The 15,184-nt window shown below is 39.8% G+C and overlaps 1 protein-coding gene across 5 annotated transcripts; it reads left to right on the forward strand.

The window, feature by feature from the left end:
- The first annotated feature begins 696 nt into the window (after positions 1-696).
- LOC122314833 (proteinaceous RNase P 1, chloroplastic/mitochondrial-like) lies at positions 697-14,285 on the forward strand. Of its 5 annotated transcripts, none has more exons than XR_006243880.1 (7): positions 697-2,061; positions 2,330-2,416; positions 2,489-2,670; positions 2,912-3,032; positions 8,819-9,219; positions 13,381-13,452; positions 13,578-13,644. XR_006243880.1 is itself a non-coding variant. In XM_043130449.1 (7 exons), the coding sequence occupies exons 1-6, from the start codon at positions 898-900 to the stop codon at positions 13,689-13,691; spliced, it is 1,740 nt and encodes a 579-aa protein (XP_042986383.1). In that variant the 5' UTR covers positions 699-897; the 3' UTR covers positions 13,692-13,716; positions 13,818-14,285. The 5 variants fall into 5 exon arrangements, 2 of the variants coding, with proteins under 2 accessions (XP_042986392.1, XP_042986383.1); XR_006243881.1 differs by having other exon boundaries at positions 2,929-3,032; XM_043130449.1 differs by lacking the exon at positions 8,819-9,219 and adding an exon at positions 13,818-14,285 and having other exon boundaries at positions 699-2,061; positions 13,578-13,716.
- The last annotated feature ends 899 nt before the right edge of the window (positions 14,286-15,184 follow it).

Below are 15,184 nucleotides of genomic sequence, written 5' to 3' on the forward strand. Positions count from 1 at the left end.
GCTTGCAGTGAGGCATCTAGGGGGTCACAGGAGGGGATGGCGCAAGGTGGAAAGGAAGAGAGATGAAAGGAGGGAAGGGAAAAATTAGGGGTTTTGGGTAATTAGATTCTAGCCCTACATTTATGCCTAACCTTAATCTAAGAATGGAGATTAAACATGGAGAAAATATGAGAGAAAGAAATAGAGAAATAGAAAGTTAATTTGAAAATTTGTAATATTTTTATTATTATTCATTTAAATTATGTGACAATTTGTAATATTTTATATTAATTTATAATAGTTTAAAATTAATTTGTATTATTGTAAGTTACAAAGGACTTTGTCTATATTATATATTATGGTCAGTTACTATAGATAAAGAAAGATAAGGCATATGAATATAGACATGTGTCCATTATTGTCTACTGTCATATTATTATTTAAGATTAGACGAAGGATTGTCTACAAGTCAATAATAGCAACTAATTAGAAGACTAATTTAGGATTATTAGTTGCGATTTAGGAACATACAAGTTTTAAATTTAAATTATTGTAATACCCTAATTTTCTTTTTTAATTTGTATTTTTTTCACCTTTTTTAAAATTTTCTGAGTTTAAAATGGTCCAAAAATATATTCCGGGCTATTTTGCGGCCCAGTACATGTGTTTCTGCCCATTTTAGACTCAGAAACGTATTATGAGATCAGTGGACCGCGGGTCCATTTGGGCAGGGTGGGGGTCGTACGGAAGGGGGTTTCGCCCCCGCCCCCGCCCCCGGCAAACGGGGCCCTACGTTGGAGTGTCCATTATGATACGAGGGTTGAAATTCCGTAACAAAATCCTCAGCCTTCTTCTCTAGAGAAATGGAGAATTGAATCCTTCTGTGGGAATTTTATTCGTTATTTTTGGGTGAAAGTGATGCTGCACACACGCTCTCTACCCTCGCTCGCTAGACCGTCTCCTCTCTTCTCCTTCTTCGTCAAATTCCCATTTGCAGTCCACCTCAGCAACACTTGCCGTCCTCTTCTCAGCCACTGCGCCACCGCTCATTTATTTACCAAGCCTATACTCGTTAATGCTGCTTCCCCTTGCTTCTCCATGAACAAAGTAAGCCATCACTACCTGTCAACTCTCTGCACTGCCACTCGACCTACCCACGATTCCCATGCTCAATTGCCTACCAATTCTATGCTTTCCAACAAATCCAAGAAAAAAGCACGCTACGATTCGCCTGAAGGAGTGCTTAGAAAGAATCTAGATATGTGCTCAAAGCGCGGCGACATGGTTGAAGCGCTTCAGCTTTACAACGAGGCACGGCGGAGTGGGGTTCAGCTTAGCCAACACCATTACAACGTGTTGCTCTATCTGTGCTCTTCTTCAGCTGGAGGTTTGGGTCTGGATAGGGGTTTTGAGATATTTCGGCAAATGTTAATGGATAAAGTTGTGCCCAATGAGGCCACATTTACTAGTGTTGCGAGGATTTCTGCTGCCATGGAAGACCCTGAGATGGCTTTTGATTTGGTCCAGCAGATGAAGGGCTTTGGTATTGCACCCAAGTTGAGGTCATATGGCCCGGCCTTATTTGGGTTCTGTGAGAAGGGAATGGCAGATAGAGCTTATGAAGTCGATTCTGATATGGGTGCATCTGGGCTGGTGGCTGAGGAGGCTGAGCTGTCTGCGATTTTGAAAGTGAGTGCCAATGCCAAGAGGGCAGACAAGGTTTATGAGATGATGCACAGGTTACGAGCCACAGTGAGGCAAGTCTCAGAGCTGACTGCTGAGATTATTGAGAATTGGTTTAAATGTGACGAGGCCGCTAAAGTTGGGGAGGAGACTTGGGATTTGAGTAAAGTCAGGGAGGGAATTGTGAAGGGAGGTGGAGGTTGGCATGGCCAGGGGTGGCTGGGCAGTGGGGATTGGAGCGTGACAAGGACTCACATGGATGAGACCGGCATTTGTCATTCATGTGGCGAAAAACTTGTTTGTATTGATATTGATCCGAAGGAGACAGAAAATTTTGCTGTCTCATTAACCAACTTGGCTTGCCAAAGGGAGGTCAGGGCGAATTTTGTTCGGTTCCAGGTACAAATACTGCCTTCTCTATTTTTCTCCACATATACTTCGCGATGTATTTTGACTGCTATGTTCTAGAACCAAGAATGATTTTGCATCTTATGTATCACAATCTAAACTTTTTTCAAGGTTTTGAGATGCTTCATATGTAAGTATTAGTTTGTTCTCTTACGTGAACTGTTGGAAAACCTGATACTCTCACTGTATGCTTCATCAATTAAAATATACAATGGTCGTCAGTAGCCTCCTGATTGATTTAGAAGGTGAACTCATCCAGGAGTGGCTTCAGCAGCGGGCTCCATTTGATGCTGTTGTAGATGGTGCCAATGTGTCTATGAACCAGCATAATTTCAGCTTTTTCCAGGTGTGTGGATTGATGAGTCCTTTAAAGAAAAATCTATAATTGAGGTGCTTACTTATTCCTTTTGGTTTTTAGCTTAATTCTGTTGTAAAAAAACTACGTCAAATGAGTCCTTCGAAGAGATTGCCCCTTATTATTTTGCATAAAAATCGTGTAACTGGTGGTCCTGCTCAACAACTGAATAACAAAAAGTTGATAGAGATTTGGAAAAAGTCTGGCGCTCTTTATGTTACTCCTCCTGGTTCAAACGATGACTGGTAAGTTTGCATGTGTTCGTTCATTTGCAAATTATGTTTAGGTTAGATTGCAGTTTCAGACCAAATATTTATGTTTTCTTGTAAATGTGTTATCAGCATGTGTTTTACCTTGTTTGATTTCTTTTAAAAGGAGCCTTTATTTAGTTTTGGAGAACATTATAAAAATAAAATCACCTGGACATTATGAACTTATTAGTTTAACTTCTGCCAAAAAAAAAAATTGTTCTGTTCTTATTTACAGGTACTGGTTATATGCAGCTGTTACTTGTAAGTGTTTACTGGTCACAAATGATGAGATGAGGGACCACTTGTTCCAATTGCTAGGGACTAGCTTTTTTCCAAGATGGAAGGAAAAGCATCAGGTATTATCTCTAATTGCATGTGCTTACACAAGTTTTATAATAATTTAAGAGACACAGAATCTGTACCAAGCATTCATGTGCAAGCCCAGCTATGCCCAGCTGTGGAGGTAATTGATTGATAATATGTCATCCAACTTCCCATCCTTGTAGACAAGTTAGGATTTGTTTGGTTCAGGTTTTATAAGCAGGCTTCATCTTTTCAGCAATGGATAGAAATAATTTTTCCTAAAAGAAGGCATAAACCTTTTCTACAAAAATATAAAACCTTTTCTTGCTCCACTTCCTTGTCAAATTTTGTTTGAAATAAGTAAGACAACAGAAGAACATGGTATCTAGAGATCTTATCATTTTTTTATTTCTTTCATCAAGTAACAGGTGCATTTTCAAAAAATGAACCTGCATTTAAGAATGGAGATGCTAATCAGCCAAGCCTCTAGTGAGTTGCTTGCTCTTGGATGGATGAGTATCTTGGTTTCGCTCATCTAATGAACCCACTCAAGCCTAAATTTAACTCATTTAACAAATGAGCCTAGGGCTAGAGTGATACGTATCAAATGAAAGCTTGTGAACCTCTCTCTTTATATGGTTCTCAAACTTCCACGTGAATGAGATTCCAGATGTTGGATAATATGTAAGGTTGCCAAGTCCATAAGTCATGTTCCTTCTTCCGTTTGGAGTCTGAAGTATCATCTACCCTAGTGAGATTGGATGCACATAGTTTTGACCTTTTTTATTCTGGTTCTCTTTTTTCTTTGAGATAAGAACTAAGTTAGACTTAGGCCTCTCGTTTGGACTTATTGTACGTTTGCACAAGGTCCAAACTTCCTATCTTTCAGTTTATTGTACTCCCCAACAGGAAAATGATCATGGGTTGAATAGCCCAAACAAAATCCCCAACATCAAAAAGTACCTAGCGATGGCACTTGTTGACTTGAGTCTTGTACTTTGCTTGCATGGCTAATGTAACGCTGCAATAGAAGGCCCAAGCCACATGGCTTATAATCCAAAAAGACTAGTCAATGATACAATTGAAGCCCCATTGGAATCTTATAAAGAGCAAGAACTTTTCCTTCCCAAGTAATGTGGGATCTCATACACCACATACCCTCAATCTTATCATATGGGGGTATCACAATCTACTCCCCTTAAATTCTCGGCGTCCTCATCGGGCCTGTCTGTTGTAGGTAGCACAACTCAAGCCCCCCGTTTCTGGTTGGGATAGGTTCTAATACCATTTGTAACGCCGCAATGGAAGGCCCAAACCACATGGCCTATACTCTAAAAGGACTAGTCAACGATACAATAGGAGTCCCATTAGAATCTTATAGAGTAAGAACTTTTCATTCCCAAGCAATGTGGGATCTCATACACCACCTACCCTCAATCTTATCATATAGGGGTATCATAATCTACTCGCCTTAAATTCCCAACATCCTCGTCGGGCCTATCTGTTGTAGGTGGCACGGCTCAAGTTCCACATTTCTGGTTGGGATAGGCTCTGATACCATTTGTAATGCTGCAATAGAAGGCCCAAACCACATGGCCTATACTCCAAAAGGACTAGTCAATGATATAATTGGAGCCCCATTGGAACCTTATAAAGAGCAAGAAGTATACCATTTGTAATGCCGCAATGGAAGGCCTAAACCACATGGCCTATACTCTAAAAGGATTAGTCAATGATACAATTAGAGCTCCATTGGAACCTTATAAAGAGTAAGAATTTCCTCTTCCCAAACAATATGGGATCCCATACACCACCTACCCTCAATCTTATCATATGGGGGTATCACACCTAGATTGCTTGTTTTACTTGGTTGTGCACTCCCTAAAGGAGCATTGCCATCTTCTTTGCTTTGATGTTCAACCAATCTGTGGAATGGGTGCCAAGTCAAGATGCCTGGCAGATTCTATTTGTACACAACCTCAAATGGGCTCAACTATGTAGTCCAGTTCTTGGATCGGTTATAAGCAAACTCTACTTGAGATAAGGCGAGGTCCCACTGTTTTGGCTTAGTACCAGCCAACCTCCTCATAAGGATGCCTAAACTATGATTCACCACGTCAGTCTGTCCGTTTGTTTGGGGATGGGTGCTACTAAAGTTCAACTTCATTCTCCTTTTTTTCCACAAACTGTTTCAAAAATTACTCATAAACTTTATATCCTAGTGTAAGGTGATGGACCGAGGAACACCATGTAGGCGAGCAATCTCCTTGAAATAAGGATGAGCAATTCATGTGGTGTCCATGGTGTTTATGCAAGCTACAAAATGGGAAATCTTCGAAAATTGGTCAACCACAACGAAGATTGAATCCATGGCACGTTGGGTTTTGGGTAAACTCAAGGAAAAATCCATGCTGACGTCAAGCCACCCTCAGGTATAGGTAACAGAGTGTGAAGCCCATCATTGGTGAGGGTCCCCTTCACTCTCTAGCACATAAAACATCTTGTCACGTAACGTGCCACACCACTGGTCAATTTGGGCCAGTGGTAATCTGCAACGATCAAAGCCAAAGTCATTTCTCGCCCAAAGTACTCATCGCCATGTAATTCCCGTATAATGTGTTCTCTCAAAGAACAGTCTGGAATACACAACTGTAGGCGACAAAACAAAAAACCGTTGTGTAAAAGAAAGTCACTCCACTTACCTTCAGTTACCTTCATAAAAATCTTCCCGAACGAAGGATCTTCTGCATACAGATCCCTAAAAGTGTCAAAACCCACCACTTTGGCACTCATGGTAGTGAGGAGTGACACTCATCGACCTAAAGCACCTGCAACTCGGTTCAAGCTCGCCGATTACTGTCTTGGCGAGAATGTCAACTCTTGCAGATACTTGACCCACTTGGCATGTCGTCTGCTCAGCTTCTATTGTCTGTTGATGTACTTTAACACCTCATGTTTAGTAATCAGAATGAACTCCAAGTCGCACGTGGAGTAGTTTTTCTTCATTTCAATGGCTTCTCATTGAAAAATGCAGCAGGTCACCCTTTTTAACTCAAACATTGCCAATACCCACTCCGGGGGTATCGCAGTTCACCTCGAAGATTTTCTCAAAATCAGATAATGCCAAAACTGGTGCTTCTGTCATCTTTTGTTTGACCAACCGGAAATTGATCTCTGCTTCCTCGGACCACTGGAATGCTCACCCCTTCAAGCACTCTTTGATGGGAGTAATTAGAGTGCTGAAATTCCGGATGAATCGACGATAAAAACACCCCAATCCATGGAAGCTTTGCACATTGTGTAGGGTATTGGGCATTGGCCACTCCAAAATGGCTTCTACTTTGGATTGATCTGCATGGACACCATCAGTAGAAACAACAAATCCAAGGAATGTGACAAAAGTGGTGAAAAATGAACACTTCTTCCGGTTAACAAACAAACACAACTTTCGTAATGTCTTGAAGACAACTCAGAGGTGCTCTATATGTGTCTCCCACATCAGACTGTATATGAGGATGTCATCAAAGTAAACGATGACAAACTTTCCCATAAACTGCCGCAATACCTAATGCATAAATCTCATAAACGTACTGGGTGCTTTGGATAGCCCAAAAGGCATGACCATCCACTCATAGAGACCATGTTGCGTCTTGAACGTTGTCTTCCTTTCATTGCCAGGGCATATTCTAATCTAGTGATACACGCTCTTAAACTCAATTTTGGAAAAAACCTTAGAGCTTCACAACTGATCCTGCATGTCATCTAGGCGGGGAACTGGGAATCTATACTTTACGATGAAACTGTTAATGGCTCTACTATCCACACACATACGCCACTATCCATCTATCTTGGGTACCAAGAGAGCAGGAATGCACACAGGCTCATACTCTCACAAATTTAGCCCCTCACCAACACTTGGCGTTGCAATTCTTTCTATTCTTTGGGGCTAAGGCGATATGCTAATCTGTTGGGCAAACTAGATCCTAGCACCAAATCAATCTAATGTTGTATATCTCTCATAAGTGGAAGGCCAACTCATAAGTGGAAGGCCAAGGGAAAGGTCCTCTAGCATTAGATTTGCAAACTCAGATAGAATCTGTTGCACCTCTAGTGGCTAATCATTATCAGCCCTGCCACTACTATCACATGGTACCAAGGCGTACACCATGCCCTCTTTCTCCGCCTCCTGGAAGTTAACCCTAGACAAAAGATTGTTTCCCTTTTTCGCCTTAGGAGTGGAAACAACTCCCTCCCTACAAGGTGCTAACACGACCTTCTCCCCTTTAAGGCTAAGGGAAAATGTGTTTTTGTGCCCATCATGAACCACACTTCAGTCATACTGCCTCGATCTGCCTGATAGTTTGTGGCAAGCATCCATGGATACCATATCACACCATGCATTATCAAAATACTTATGGCTAATCGAAGAAGGGACCAAGCATCGGCAGTCAAGTGTGACCTCACTGCCCTTCTTCATCCACGACAGCTTATACAGCTTCAGTTGACAATCTAGTATGAGTTGGAGCTTCGGAATTGCTTCCTCGGAGGCCACATTATCATAGCTACCACTATCTATGATTAGTTTGCACACCTTCTCAGAAATAGCGCAGGTGGTGTGAAAAATATTTGTCTTCAACCAGTCTTTTTCTTGAATCACCCTTCGGAGTTAATAAAATTTTTCTAATGACAAGGGTCGTTACCATCTCCATGCAAAATATCCCCTTCATCGTCGTCCTTTTCAGAGACAAGCTCTCCAATGTCCTTGACACCGTCCATGTCATCTTTGTTAATCAGAAGGTTTTTCCCCTTCTAATTGGCAGGCTTTTTGCATTTTGTTGCCCTATGGCCAGGCTCTCCTCATATGAAAAACCGAATATTAGTGGTGTTCGAACTTTGACTTCAAGTTACTATGGAGTAGGGTGAGTCTCCTACAAACGGACCCCCCATGTGTTCTGATCACTCCTAGGCTCAGGTTGCCTGGTTTGTTGTTTCTCCATGATTAGAGCACATTGATAGGCCTCAGAAACAGTCCATAGATAGTGGAGGCTAAGGACGTCCTGTAAAGGTTGCCACAAGCCACCCAATAACATGTCACCATTTGCTCTTAAGTCTTGGAAAGTTCCGGGCCACCAACTAATAGAACTCCTTAGTGTAATCATCAACGGATTTTGCTCCTTGCCTCGACATGTGAAGTCACTGAAATAAGGTTTGAGTATATCCGAAGGGCAAAAAGTGACCCTTCATCTTCTCCCAATTGCCAATCTTGGCCTTACCTTGTCGCTTGCGAGATCGCTTTGACTGAACCCACCAGGCAAACGCTCAGCCCTTCAATTTGATGGCAACCAATTTCACCTTCATACGATTTGGGACATTCTTGTAATCAAAAATATATTCCACCTCTTGCAACCAATCGATGAAGCCCTTCTCTTGTAGAGTACCAGAAACTCCAATAGATCAACTCTGAAGCCTAAGTCTCCACCTCGCTCCTCCCTACCACAATACTCTTGAAACAAAACACGATTGTGATACGGGTTCTCAAAATTGGAGTTGGAATTATTATTTTTTTATAAGTAAATGATTGTATTAATAGAATAGGTATAGCTTAAGTACACAAGATGGTATATAAGAGGAAGGAAACACCTATCTAGGATGGTTTAGACCTTCAACAGTTCTCGTTGTCTGAGACAAAGGGATCCATTGTCCCCACTCTTCTTTGTAATTGTTATGGAGGCACTAAGCATAATGACTTCGGCATTGGTTTGCAGTGGTTTCATGGCTGGATTCTCGGTTCATGACCCCACTAGGGGTATTATTAACATTTCTCATTTGTTATTTGCAGATGACACACTTATATTATGTGAGGCAAAACAAAACCAATTGCGAGCACTAAGGGCACTCCTACTTTGCTTTGAAGCAGCATCGGGTTTGAAAGTGAACTTTGAAAAATTAGAATTGGTGCCGGTTGGTAATTTTCGTAATGGGCTGCCCCAAGGACTGTAACAATATGGGATACAATGGTCAAGAAGATTGAAAGTAAATTGGCTGGTTGGAAGAGACTGTATTTGTCGAAAGGGGGCAGGATCACTTTAATCAAAAGTACTCTCTCTAATCTACCAACGTATTTTTTAGCTCTATACCCAATTCCAGCAAGTGTGGCAATCCAGATTGGGAAACTGTACAGGGACTCCCTTTGGAGTGGTCTGGGGGGACTTTAAATTCCATCTAGTCAAATGGCCTAAGGTATGTTCCCCACTTCCCTTGGGAGGGTTGGGTATTAGAAATCTAATGATTTGAAAAATGGTTGTGGCGATACAACACAGAAGCGGAAGCTCTATGGAAGTTGGTGATTGATTGTAAATATGGAAGTGTTTTTTTTTTTTTTGGGAGGGGGGGTGTTGGTGTAGTAGAGAGGTAAATGGGCCCCACAGAATGGGGATTTGGAAGCATATCAGTCGGGGGTGGGAGTTGTTCTATCGTCATAGTAGACTTGTGTTGGGAGATGGTTCTAGATTAAATTCTGGAGCGACATATGGTGTGGAAATAATACACTAAAAGATTTGTTCTCCTCAGTATTTAGGATTGCATGTGAGAAAGAAGCTTCGATGGTTGAGTTGATATGCACCATCTAAACCACGAGTACCATCTCTCCCCAAAACCACACCTCCCAAGCAAGTAGAGTAGGAAATCCCATTTAATATGATCATATGCCTTCTCCATATCTAACTTACATAAATCCCCGGGTTACCAGATTTCTGTCTGCTGTCTAGAGACTCTGGCAATGAGGATTGAATCTAGGATTTGCCTTCCTCGTACAAATGCATTTTGGGGTTTTGTTATAATCTTCTCCAACACCTCCCCTAATTGGTTTGCAAACACCTTAGAGATGATCTTATACACCCCATTCACATGACTAATGGGCCGAAATTCTTTGACCTCTAATGCTCCAATCTTTTTAGGAATTAGTGCTATAAATGTGGTGTTAAGCCTCTTTTCAAATTTTCCAACCATGAACAATTCCTGAAACACCTTCACTGAATCCCCTTTCACCACTTCTCAATAAGTTTGGAAGAATCCTATAGAAAATCCATCCAGCCCAGGTACTTTGTCTTTGGCTATTTTCCTAACCACATCATGAACCTCCATCTCTTTGAAGGGCCTCTCCAACCTTGAGACATCTTGTGGATCAATAGAATCAAAAGCTAAACCATCAAGCTTTGGCCCCACCCCATTTGTTTTGTAAGCAAGTGTTCAAAGAAACCAACAACATGATCCCTAATTAGTAACCACGTGTGATTTTTCGAGATATTTCTTCTAAGGAGAGAGCCCGGCCCTCCTGTGTCCTCTCTAACTCCTAAAGCTCTTCCAATATGGACTTCTTTCATTCCCTATGTTGCCAAATGACTGTGTTCCAAATCTTCAAGTCATTTTTTAAAACTTTTAGTTTACTTGCAAGAATGAAACTAGGGGTTCCATCAAACTGATATGAAGACAACCATTGCCAAACCCTGTCCACAAAACCTTCGGTCTTCAGCAACATATTTTCAAACTTAAAATACCGACACCCTCCTTGGATACCACCACAATCAAGCAAAATTGGAAAATGACCCAAGCACAGACGAGACAGTCTCCTTTGACATACTTCCGGATACTGAGCTTTCCAATCCAAGGATACTAGAAATATGTCAATCTAGACCACGTATGATCATTTGACCATGTGAATGCCCCTCCCATGAGAGGGATGTCCACCATATTCAAGACGAAAATAAATTCTGAAAATTCTGTCATTGCTGGTCACATTCTACTATCTCCTAAGCGACTTGCAAATCTTACAACATTAAAGTCCCCGCCTATACACCATGGTAGTTCCCACCAGCTATGTACTCCAACTAACTCTTCTCATAATATACTTCTATTGATGTCCAAGTTTGGCCCGTAAATACCAGCAAAGGCCCACATAAAGTTATCTTCCACACTTCTAAAAGAACACGCCACTGTGCACTCCCCTATAAAGTCCTCCATTCTGTTCACCACTCTTCTAACCCACATCACTAATAAACCTCCTGAAGCCCAATCAACTGCAAGATAAGCCCAATTCACATATGTAAAATTCCTTATGCTTTGAACAATTCTTCTTGTAACATATTTCAATTTGGAGTTAGAATATTGATCATACATCTAACCCTCCAAGTTTTGCTCCTCTAGACACTAGGATAAATTTGCTATTTGCCTCTGCAAATATACAATCATCTTGTCCTGTACATTACAATCGCTATGAGGGACTTCCTCAATTGGAACCTGCCCACGCCGACCACAACCTCTACCACCTAACTAGCTAAAACTCTAATGCCAACTGATGCCGAATACAGAATAAGAATTATCTTAACAGCTAGCTAAACAATGGAAGCTAGAGATTGAGATTGAGAAAAATGCAAACAGAGAGAAAACTCTGAGATTAAGGTTTCTTCATGAAAAATCAAATGTCCTTATGAAGCTCACAAGCCTGGCTTAAATAGCTTAAGGAAAATAGGCAAAATTACAATTATGACCAAATGATAAAATACGGAATAAAATAAGTATCTTGCTAAAATCTAGCTGAAAATCTGTAATAAAATCAATCCTCAAAATAAACATTACCATGAAAGAAAAATAATCAAACATAGAAAAGTAACTTAAAATGATGATTTGGAAGGGAAAATGGCTGATTTTGGGTTCAAAATGGGGACCACCAGGCCTAGCATGGTGACCACGATGTGCGTGCTAAAGAGACCTTTCCGGAGTAGGGTCATATACGCGATTCTAACACCCATAACCAAAATACTGGCACGTGCACAAGCCAATCAAGGAATGTCATTCCTCGCCCAATCGAGGAATGTCATTACTCACCCAACCGAAGAATGCTCATCTCTTCCGGCCAGTTTTGCACTGATCTACCTTCTCAAGGTAGTCCAATGCTATTAACGTCGCACCTGTCAGCTAAACATCATAGGGCTTAGATTCCCCTGCATAAACTTTTTGTCCACATGATTTAGCACAGGCTTGTTCACTTAAGATTGCTGTCCTTACAAGGATCCTGTATGCTCTGTTCCTTTCATTTTAATTTTTGTGTAGTAGCAGAAGCTAGATGCAGTAAATTTAAATTAGGTCAAATCAGATTTATTCAAGCATTTTTCTTTCTAATCATTGTAGTGAATAAGAACTTTGGAGGCTGCTAGTTTCTTAAACAAGGCGAGCCACGAGCCTGGTAGACTGGCATATGGTGGCTTCCAAGCATTTTGTTTGCCCAAATAATGAAATAAATACTAAGCATTGTTGTCTCCTTTGCTAGAACAACCATGGTTTTCTCGTGCAAAACTGTAATCCAGAGATGGCTGTTTCCTTTTAACAAAATTTTGAGGATATTCTCAATATGAGATGCAATTGGCACCTTCACGGTACATGGTTTCCCCGGCTATTCAAAGCCTATAATTGTCTCAGAAAATCAAGTTCAACCTAAAATCATCAATGCTGGCACTTTTGTTTTTTATTAAAAAAAAAAAGGATGGTAATATTGCTGCACCTGTTCCTAGATATCAATTACCTATTCCTCATAATTTAATTTTATGTTTGCCAAACTATGATTTTGATATTTTGGGACTTAATAGTTTAAACTATTGTGTAATCAGCACTAGGAATTTTTAGTACAGTTGGATGTCTGTCCCTTGGTCTTGGTGTCTCACTCCCTTCAAGGTCCAAGGTTCAACATCTCATAGGTGCAAGTAATCCTTTGGAGCCACACCTTCTGGTGAAAAGCTAGCGATTTAACTAGTTCCGTGTAGGGAAACTTCTAAGGGTACAGTGCACGGGACCAGGATTTACTCTGCGGGTGTGGGTCCAAAGAGTCCTGCCTTGGAAAGGTTTTCTGACATCAATATATATATAGTTGGATGCCTCCTTATCGTTTCTCCGAGAATTTGAGATGTTGATTTTGTGTGTATTTTTTTGGTGCAACACGTATATATTTTCTTTCACTGACGAAAAGCTTTCTCCAGTAATTTTGCCATAGCCCATAGGACTGTAATGCTCCAGTTCATTAAATTCTTGAATATCTAGTTGTCCTAGAAGTCCACGTGATAATGGTTGGTAACACGTATATGTACTGTCTTGCATGTTTTTAGTTGACTTATGTCAAGTTTTCTGGAAGATTTTTTTCATTGTGTTGGAGTTGCAATGTTTTTTTCCCCTAGAATTTGCATGAAGTCAATGAGTTGAACTGGTCTGTTTTACTAGTTATTTAAATAGATATATATATATGCTGCTCACAAAAAAAAAAAAAATAAAGGATGGGTATGCAACGGTTCCTGTCTTTACTTTGAAGAATATGAGACGGTTTTTTTTATTTATTTTTTTGTCAATAACTTACAGGTTCGACTGTCATTCTCATCAGAGTGCGGGCCCACTCTCCACATGCCTCCTCCTTATTCAAATGTTCTTCAGGTAAGATGATCAACCAACCACTTGCTAATCACTTATCTAATTGATTGTTAAGAGTATAAAGATGTCAAGAGTTGTTCTTATATGGAGTTTCGTATTCATATCAATGTTGGGTAATGTAAATGCAGGAGTCAGAAAGGGGTAGTTGGCATGTTCCAACGATCACAGGCGATGATGTTGAGTCCCCAAGACAGTGGTTGTGTGCCCTTAGAGCCAGAAACAAATCATTGCATCATATCTGAAGACAGTTTTCCCATGTGTTGAGAGGTTGAAACCTTGTAATCTTATCAGGCTCATGTTGTATTTTGCGACAGTAATTTTTACATTAATAATAATATATTATATATATATATTCCTATTGTTAATAGGTGGATGAAGATTGTTGGTACAATTCGATGCCACCTCACTCGACATGGGATCTTCCAAATCATGGGCACTTGGCACCAAAACTTGATGGAGGTGGCCCGGCGGGTGATTACGTTAGTACAAACGGGGTAAAGTGCTCTCGAGTATTCAAGAGTCGAGACACAACCATTTCTCATAGTGTACGAGAAGCGTATCTAGAGTGAATCCACCCTCTTTTTACAAGTCTCCTTTTAAATTGTTTCCTTGTTAAAGAGGTTTGGACAGTGAGTTGAGTTGAATTGAGATGAAAATTAAAAGTTAAATAAAATATTATTAGCTTAGCATGTATCCCATATCTAGCACATCATCGAGATTATGAGTTAACTTCTAGCTTGTATTTTGTCACGGGGGACTTAATTTCTGCCTACTTCTTCCGTAAGGTTGTCCATCTATATCTATTCGATAAATAAAAAGAGGTTCATGGATAGTAACTTTTGTTTGAGTTCGCAATTAGGTTTTTGTCTTAATTTGCACAATAACATATTTATCCTCTAATTCTTTTTTTATTTTAAGCAAGTTTGCATTAATTAGAAAATCATAAAAAATAAAATACAAAGTCAAAACTAGCATAATTATACATGAATTAATATGGGTCTTTCCGACTATGGAAATTTAGCAAGGAATGGGGCATTTGGATTAGGGAAATGTTTCTAAAGCCCTAATTCGCCGCTGCCTATTGCACCAAATTATGTGCGCATCAATTGTGTGATCGATGTGTTTTTCTTGCTGTTTAGTATTTGAAGGAAAGGTGGTGTTTGATGTGTTGATGAGGGGTTAGTGATCCAATCTTGTGCCAGAGAGGAAGTTGATATTGCGAAATTGATATTGCTTGAATTAGGGGTGTAAAAATAAACTGAAAAATTAGTCCCATCATCAGGCTGAACCAACGGTTGGTTCGATCCAGTTTTTGACCAATTCTAGTCAAAATTGGTTCCTTCGTTTTAAAAATTGGTCAAATTTAGTCCGAAATCAATTTTACATTTTTCAACACCAAACTGGACCCGTTCACATATTATATATATATTTTATTAATTTTTAATATTATATATACTATATTTTATATATAATATATATAATTATGTATAAGATCATATATTATAATTTATAACAAAACATTTTAATTTTAAACATGAATATTTATTGGATCATATGTTTTAAATGTAAAATGTATATATTAAATACATTCTATTGCCTAATAAATTCTTAATATATTTCTTTTGATAAATACATTAGTAATACTAATATACTTAATATATTAAAATTGAAAAACTGGATCGGAATTAGTAAAACCAGATGTACTAGTTTAGGGGGGTAACCGGTGCGTAATTGG

This window comes from Carya illinoinensis, chromosome 1 (genome assembly GCF_018687715.1).
Source record: "Carya illinoinensis cultivar Pawnee chromosome 1, C.illinoinensisPawnee_v1, whole genome shotgun sequence".
NCBI classification, from domain to species: Eukaryota; Viridiplantae; Streptophyta; class Magnoliopsida; order Fagales; family Juglandaceae; genus Carya; species Carya illinoinensis.

Bases quoted from the DNA above. Each gene is read 5' to 3' on its own strand.
- LOC122314833 (XM_043130458.1), top strand. From the start codon at position 898: ATGCTGCACACACGCTCTCTACCCTCGCTCGCTAGACCGTCTCCTCTC. The intron at 2,671-2,911 runs GTAAGTTTGCAT...TCTTATTTACAG, and splicing joins CCTGGTTCAAACGATGACTG to GTACTGGTTATATGCAGCTG. The intron at 13,453-13,577 runs GTAAGATGATCA...ATGTAAATGCAG, and splicing joins CTTATTCAAATGTTCTTCAG to GAGTCAGAAAGGGGTAGTTG.